We start from the raw sequence: 8568 nt of genomic DNA, 5'->3' as shown, positions 1-8568 counted from the left end.
CCTATATTGCAAAATTATTAATTTCAGAAAGATTCTGAATAGAAGCATGAATGTCCTTGAAGAGCTGAACATTCTGATACCTGAAATAGCTGAAAGTATGCTGAAGCAGAATTTCGCCATTCATTTTTCGCCGACGTTTTGTTTCAGCGGATCTTCTGTATTGACCGTAAGTCTATAGAGCAGTGAGATGGTATGCCTGGAATGTGTGACTTATGCAAATACCATTCATCCCATCTCGATAACACTGACAGCTGAATTCGTGACAATTTTCTCTACGATTGTCATCTATTATATGTGTATAATGCTTAAAAATGGCATAATAGCAGCACAAAAGCGGCAAGAGGAAGAGCAAAAGCATTAGACTGGGGGAGTCACGTGACGCATAGCTACCAATGGCATTGCACCCATGCATTGTCTATGGACAAATATAAATGTTGATTATAAAAAAACCGTAACACATATCAAGATGATTTTTGCACCATTAGTAGCTGAAAGTCTCACGAGTTGAATAAAGTTGAAAGGCGTTTCTAGCCCAAGGTATGCCGGAGATATTAAGCTTCCAATTTTGCCAAATTCATTTCCAATGGGGAAATTTTTGGAAAAAAGCTGAATATCTTAAAAAGTATAAAAGTTATAAAAAAGTTGTGTACAAGCACACGTCCTTAAGGAGATACACATTTTGATACCTCAATGGCCCTTCTAGGTGAAAGTATGCTGCACCAATTAGATGCCAACGAACAGTGGTAGAAACCATAATAACAATAATAATAACAATAAAGAACTGCATAACATAGTGTAGATGCATACGCATCCACACAATAATAAAGAACTGCATAACAGTGTGGATGCATACGTATCCATACAATAAATAACTGCATAACATAGTGTGGATGCTTACGCATCCACAAAATAATAAAAATAACAAGAGTGTGGATGCTTTCAGCTATCAAAATGTTCAGCTCTTCAAGGACATTCATGCTACTCTTCAGTTCTTTTGTAAATTTCATACTTTTGAAAAATTTAGCTTTATTTTGAAAATCTTGCCCTATTCAAATGAATGGGGAAATTTTTACTTCTGCATACTTTGAGCTATCAAAATGTTCGGCTCTTCAAGGACATTCATGCTTCTATTCAGAAGTTTTTTAAAACTTTATACTTTTGAAATATTTTGGTTTATTTTGAAAATCTTGCCCCATTCAAATGAATGGGAAAATTCAACTTCAGCATACTTTCAGCTATCAAAATGTTCAGCTCTTCAAGGACATTCATGCTTTTATTCAGAAGTTTTCAAAACTTCATACTTTAAAAATATTTAGTTTTATTTTGAAAATCTTGCATCATTCAATGAATGGTTAAAATTTTACTTCTGCATACTTTCAGCTATCAAAATGTTCAGCTCTTCCAGGACATTCATGCTTCTATTCAGAAGTTTTCAAAACGTCATACTTTTGAAATATTTAGTTTTATTTTGAAAATCTTGCTCCATCCAAATGAATGGGGAAATTTTTACTTCTGCATACTTTCAGCTATCAAAATGTTCAGCTCTTCCAGGACATTCATGCTTCTATTCAGAAGTTTTCAAAACGTCATACTTTTGAAATATTTAGTTTTATTTTGAAAATCTTGCTCCATCCAAATGAATGGGGAAATTTTTACTTCTGCATACTTTCAGCTATCAAAATGTTCAGCTCTTCCAGGACATTCATGCTTCTATTCAGAAGTTTTCAAAACGTCATACTTTTGAAATATTTAGTTTTATTTTGAAAATCTTGCTCCATCCAAATGAATGGGGAAATTTTTACTTCTGCATACTTTCAGCTATCAAAATGTTCAGCTCTTCCAGGACATTCATGCTTCTATTCAGAAGTTTTCAAAACGTCATACTTTTGAAATATTTAGTTTTATTTTGAAAATCTTGCCCCATTCAAATGAATGGGAAAATTCTATTTCAGCATAATTTCAGCTAGAAAAACCGTTCAGGTGTCAAAATGTTCAGCATTTTCAGGGCGATTTTTCAGAACTCAGCATCCATGTGCATTTTCTGAAGAAAATGCATTTTTCTAGTACATTCTGTTCTTTGCTAGCAAGGAAAAACAAGCTTTAGAAAAGTCCTTAGAACACACTGGTTGGTGTTAACGATAACACAACAAACCACGTGTTATAATAATACTCTGTTCTGCTCTTAAGGAAAAGTGTGGCCATCTGCTGATGAAGTGATGAAGCTCTAAAACAGCTACTACATGCACCTTGTAGTGACAAGATTGCCTTTGTGTCCAAGGCCATGAATGAACAGCTCAACCTTTAAAGTAACAGAGCCAAAATTTGAATTGCTCAAAAAGTTACCAGCACAATTGTCTTAGTTAGCGCCTATAAAATGTTATTTTATATAGGGTATTTCTTTAATGATTGTCAAAATACTATAATTTGACTTCATGGAGAGCTATTGGCATTATGTATCCAATATTTTAAAAACTATTTGGCTGGCACACAACCCTTAAAACTGTAGTAACTCTATAAGGCAAGGGCAGACTGGCCACACATTTACTATACTGCCTATTATAAAGTTATTTAAAGTTATATACCAAAGGTAACCCAGTATTGTGGCTAGTACAAGGCTTTTTCCCCATGGACAGATACTATTGCCACTTTCAAACAAGTGGCCCCTACCCTGTCACAGGGCCCCATAAGCATCTTTAAAAACCCAGGGACTGAGCAATATCTTGACCACTGCGTGGAGCCTGTCATGTTTTGGAAACCATGGAAAACTGGCCAAATCTGTAAGGGCAAAAGTCATGTAAAACTGAACAACCCAGAACATTATGACAAAAGAGGGGCCAATTAAAAACTGAACTGTGGAAACCTAAAAGAGAGGCACAAACAGCAAAACACTGGAAAAGGAAAAGCAAAAAGACTTAAGGAAGCCAAAAACAACTGCCAGTGAAAGAAACAGATGAAGGAGTGGTAGAAACTGGAACAGCAAAGAAAAGTGGTCGGATTGGTACACAAGGATGAACCAAAGACCCAAAGCAAGAGGATGCTAACACAGCCTCAGAGAGCTCCACATTCAGCACAGCTCTGAAGCTCTGAGCCAGAGAAATGAGTGGCGGTTTGCTTGTTATTGTCCGTTCTGTGTGACAGTGCCTAAACAGTCTGGTGGCAGGAGATTTTGTGGACCACAACACATCAAGCTTTTAGCTTGATCAGAAGGCTGTTCTGCTGAACACAAACATTTCTAACAAGTTCTGCTACAACATGTGATAAGAAAACTAACGACTGCATGTGTTCAGTATGTGCAAAGTGTTGCTATAGCTGTTGGTATAACCTGAATGTTTATTCAAAATGAAGTAAATGCCACAACCACACAGTGAGAGACTGCCAAGCTAACAGTGCACTCAGAGAACCCTGCTTCTCTCTTAAAGCCAAAATGGATGTGTATGCCTGCAGACAACGCATGACCCCACTAACAAAATGGCCCAAAAGTGCACATGAATGTAAGGATGACACTTACAGAAAATGTTTTTCCCACCACCTTGAAATTGTTCATCAGTGACCCCTATCATTCTAAACTGAATATCTTTGGGTCTAATTTCATCTTTTAAGTTCATATTTTAAATGCAGACATTTAGAGAAAAAAACCCAGCATTTTTAGTGAGTCGGTTTCATATTTTAGTGTGGATCTGCAAAGCACCAAGAAAAGCTAGACAGATAAACAAGGGAGGAGCCAGCTGAGGTGGCTCGGGCATCTGTTTCGGATGCCTCCTGGACGCCTTCCTAGGGAGGTGTTCCAGGCATGTCCCACCGGGAGGAGACCCCGGGGAAGACCCAGGACACGCTGGAGGGACTATGTCTCTCGGCTGGCCTGGGAACACCTCGGGCATTCCCCCGGAGGAGCTGGAGGAAGTGTCTGGAGAGAGGGAAGTCTGGGCATCTTTGCTCAGACTGCTGCCCCTGCAACCCGGTTCCGGATAAGCGGAGGAAAATGGATGGATGGATGGATAAACAAGAGAGCTACAATCTACTTGTGAGAGATGAGAGTTAATGACCACAGTGACATGTTTGCAACCTCTGTGGCTGGCAGTTTGAAATAACTATTTGTTGTTCAAAAAGCACTTCTTGTAACCTTCGCTAGGTGGAAGGCGGGGCTAATCCATAGGCCGTACTTGCACAGTCCTGTAATAACTGCTCCTCCACGAAGGTGATTGTGTTCAGTTTTTCAAAGAGGTTCTGACTGACCTGATGATCATTTTGGAGTGGAGATACTGTTACTGTGCAGCATTATACCGAGTGGTGTTTCTATTATTTTGTCTTCCCAGTTTGTATCAGTGAGGCTAGGCTAAATAACATACACTTCTCTTGTTTATAAAATGCAGCACAGTTCAACAGCAGCATGGAGGGATCATGAGACAACGAACCCCTGGGCACATATAACAGCCCCCTGCCTCTCTGTAGAACCCGGACCGGGCCGGACAGTGTGGTGTCCACACCTGACAAGCTCACAGTCTATAGTGTCCGAACCTGGGCCAAACCCTTGGCCATTGCTCTACCTCTCTGACACTTCTAGGACCAAGACTTACAAATTGAGCAGCCACATAGTAACAGTCGGCTTGTGTCTCTTTAGGCTGTAGTTGTTTTGCATCTGTTTTTAGCTATTTTGTTCATTTTTACTCAGTTTGCATCTCTGTGGCCATTTTGCACATATTTGTACTTCTTTTGCATCTCTTTGTATTTCTTTTTGGCATTTTGCAGTCATTTTCTGTCTCTTTCTAGTGGTTTAGTAACTCTGTCTTGCTTTTCTTCTTGTTTTGGGGATTTTTGTAGTTGTTTTGTAGTCAGATGACTGGCTTTCCTTCACAGTTCTAAAGTCTAGGCACCCCGTGACTCCTATCAGGGAGTCTGACTGACAGCTGAGTGCACTCATTCTCATAGCACAGCACAGAATCTGTACAAAAACAGGCTGCATCGACTGTCAGACTGAAAATATACTGGATTTAGACCTCTAAATATCACTGTGTCTAATCTTTACTGATAGTTTTATTTTAACTTAACCACATGCTCTTACGGTGTGTTTTACTATGGGGTCCTTTCCTATCTTGACTACTTTAGGTCCCAGGAGTTGGACTGGCCTGCAGTGCAATCAGAAGGCTTTTCAAAAGAGATGACATTTCCAGCTTTTCAGTGAGAAAATGCTGATAACTGTTCAGGAGGAATACGTATATATGGAGAGAAAAGGAGACATGAGAGTAGCAGGGATGGAGAAGGACAGAAGGAAACAAAGGAAAAAGATGGGGATGAAGATGAGGATAAAATTAATCAGAAAGAGGCAAAGAGGGAGGGATGAAGAAACCACCTGGACCTCATGCTACAGTACACCTTTACTCTTTGTTCAGTGCAGTAACATTTCAGCCAGGAAAACAACATTTTTAGTTTGAATGTGTTTTCTGTTGATATGTAATGATAGCGTATGTGCAAACCCCCAGACTGAGCCATTTCACGCCACCCTGGCCAAACCTCTGACCACCCCTTTGCACAGGGAAGCATCCCTTCTCCTCTCGACATTTATCACCAGTGTTTTAGATATTGCTCAGCCACCTCTGGCCTCTTGGCAGGAGCTAAGTACAATGAAAGTCAAATGTTCTGGTTGTGTTGCTTTGAGGCAAAGGTACAACAAATGTTGTAAAGATCATAACTTGGCAAGACCTTCTGTGAATTTCAAGTAGATTTGGTTCAGCATTCAACAAACTGCACAGAAACATGATATTCTAAAACACTGTAATTGCTAAAGACTGGGGAAATAAAAGTTGTAAAGGCCAGGATGTACCATATTGTATGTCTCATGTCCAAATGTAAAGTGACTCTCAAGGGTCTCAAAGCAGGTTTTGGAAATATACGCCTTAAATGAAACCCTTTCTCAAACTAATTTTGACCTGAGGCTGTGCTAGTCAGGCTACTGGAGCAGTTTTCGGCCTGCAGCCAGGACATTAACACTCCAGGGTGGGACGTTATGCAGGTACAGGAGAAATTGAGAGGGGAAGAAGGTAGAAGAATGAGTCAGATCCGTTGTGCTTCGAGCCACCCTTTGGTGTCTCCACAACAGTCGCTGCAAGAGGAAATGCGAGGGTGAAGCGGCCCTTAATAAATAATTAACAATTTACCAGCAGTCATCCTTGATGGCATCGGTACTGCAACAAAACTCCGGCACTGACTCGCTACCCGGGTTTGTGTACGGGCTCCTCTAAGTTCTACATATTTACCTATAAGTTAGATGTAGGTTTATTCTGATTTTCCAGGAAAACCGTTGTTTGTTTGGGCCAGGACAGGATAGCACTGATACGTCAGTTTGTCTCCAAAGAGGAGGCTGTTCCAGGGCACCAGGCTCCGTATAAAATCCTGGAACTTAACGTGGCATTGTTTTAGTCCCACATTTCTATTTAATAAACCGTGACTCGACGTCTTTTGGGAAAGGCCGGCAGACACTTAGGTTCGGCCGTGAAATCTGGCACATATGTTCTATCAGTCCACACTGTGGCTGCAGCCTGCAGGGTGGTTTAAGGGAAAGAAGACCGCGGAAATCACCGGGAGCAGGCGAAAGTCTCTAAATTTGACTAAAATAATTTGTGGACATTATTCTCCGCAATCGCAAACCCGTGCGTGTAAGCGCTGCCTTACTTTGCACATAACAAGCATCACTTTTTCACACCCAAGTTTCGTGTGAGAGCACTAAACACCGCCACAGGCGGAGGGGAGTTGGGGCAGCAGTCCTACCGTTGGGTCGGGGCTCCTGCCGTAACGACACGGGTCCGTCCCGGGGGCGGGGCCCCCCTGCCGTAACGACACGGTTCCGTCCCGGTGCAGGAGGATGGATGCCGGGTCTTTCACCCGGCTGACTCTCCCGACCGGCTTGCGGGGCACCCTGAGCCCGCTGCAGCACTGGTAGCACACCGCCCATGCCTGCTCCTCGTTGATGGGCTGCTCGTAGGACTTCAGCACCTCTTCCAGGGACAGTTCCCGGGGCTCGGCCAGGTCCCGCGCCTCTCCGCGGTCCGTGGGGGCGGTTACCCGAGAGTCCCTGTCCTTGGCGCTTCTGTTGGTGGATCTGGCCATGGCTGCGACGCCGCGGGCCCCATCTTTCAGTCCGTATGCAGCGGGGCCATTTATGTTGTCCTGACTGCTGCTCAGTCTGCGCTCCTGTCCGCGTCCTCACGCCAACCTCTGCTCAGCTGCCGCAGCTGCACCTCTTTACCACAACAGTGTCACGTTGGCTACCGTAGACGCAGCACTTCCGGTCCAAGTTTTTGGAAAATAAAGCCGTTGTTAAGCCACATGTTGTGACGCCTTTTGCAGAATGAAGTACCAAAGAAAACGACAAATGCGTTATTAATCTGTGTCTTCCCCGAACGCTCTACACGCCAAAGCAGAACCAGTGTGTTTTGTCACACATGAAGCAGAGTGTGTATGCTCCATCCGCCAAGGAGCTCTGGAGCTTGCCACCGCGTTTTTAACCACTGGGGCCCTACAGCAGGGTTCATATCTCTTTAACTTTTGTACAAACGGTTTCACGTGTCCTGTGCTCTTGTATTAAAAGTAAACCCACTTCACTTCCGATCGCAGTCTGACTAAATCTGGCCAGCTTCTGGCCTTTTCATCAACCGACCGAGACGACTGGGTCTGCGGGAAAACGTCAGTTAGCGGCGGCTGAGGCGCAAACCGTCCTGCTGGATGTCGCAGTGCCCACCTCCAGTCCCCCACGGTGGGGAGGGGGCTGCTGGAAACGTCCAACTTCAAGAATCAGATCCAGCTGTGCCACAGAGACTATTACCACTCTGTAAAGGGATATGGGACGTGGGAGAGTGTTTTAGCGCAGGCAGCTGGGAGTGGTGTGCTACTAGTGCTACCAGTGCTACCAGTGCTGCATGTGGACCTCCAGGGCACATCAGTCACAGTAAACCCGTTATTGCTGATACTTGCCTTTATTGCACTGTTGATACATTTAATTACATCCTGACAAAGATTTTATTGGAAAAAGCTTTTTTCTTTTTTTCTTTGCATGTTTTTGGACCCCTAATAGTGTGTGGAGTCAAAACTCAAATTTAAAGTTCTAAATGGTCTTATATTTGTATAGCACCTTTCTATGCTTTACAGCACACTCAAAGCGCTTTCACATTATTTGGCCATTCACACTCCCACACCGGTGACATCACCAGGAGCAACTGGGGGTATGGTGTCTTGCTCAAGGACACTTCGACATGTTGATTGGACAAGCTGGGAATCGAACCGCTAATCCTCCGGTTAGGAAACGACCCGCTCTACCTCCTGAGCCACAGTCGTCCCAAAGTCTTTCCCATATGCCAACTAGGTGCTGAGACTGCATTGGACTTGACTATGAACCCAAATCTCAGATTGAAAACTTCAGTGCTGGTAGCAGAGCCAGTGTTTTCTGCAGCTAGTGTTGAGTGGGAGTGTAACAGTGATTTCTTCTGAGGATAATCCATCCGCATCTTCTCTCAAAAGTGTGAGCCATCCACTTGTTAACCAGCGTTTACAGGTGTTCTCCCCCTGCATTCAGCAGAA

The 8568-nt window shown here is 43.2% G+C and overlaps 1 protein-coding gene across 3 annotated transcripts in view; it reads right to left on the bottom strand.

Annotated features, from left to right (window-relative positions):
• Positions 1-7878, bottom strand: part of spire2 (spire-type actin nucleation factor 2) — a 66134-nt gene extending 58256 nt beyond the window's left edge. For 2 of the 3 annotated variants that reach the window (XM_020586580.1, XM_020586582.1), the window contains exons 1-2: positions 6820-7878; positions 6763-6778 (exon numbers count right to left, since the gene is read on the bottom strand). In XM_020586580.1, coding sequence (XP_020442236.1) covers positions 6763-6778; positions 6820-7101 — 298 coding nt within the window. In that variant the 5' untranslated portion in view covers positions 7102-7878. Of the gene's footprint in view, positions 1-6762; positions 6796-6819 lie in introns of all 3 variants that reach the window. The other variant, XM_020586581.1, reaches the window with a different exon arrangement.
• Positions 7879-8568: the final 690 nt, after the last annotated feature.

Source organism: Monopterus albus, unplaced genomic scaffold (genome assembly GCF_001952655.1).
Source record: "Monopterus albus unplaced genomic scaffold, M_albus_1.0 scaffold414.1, whole genome shotgun sequence".
Classification (NCBI taxonomy): Eukaryota; Metazoa; Chordata; class Actinopteri; order Synbranchiformes; family Synbranchidae; genus Monopterus; species Monopterus albus.
This window is presented reverse-complemented; position numbering and strand designations above follow the sequence as displayed.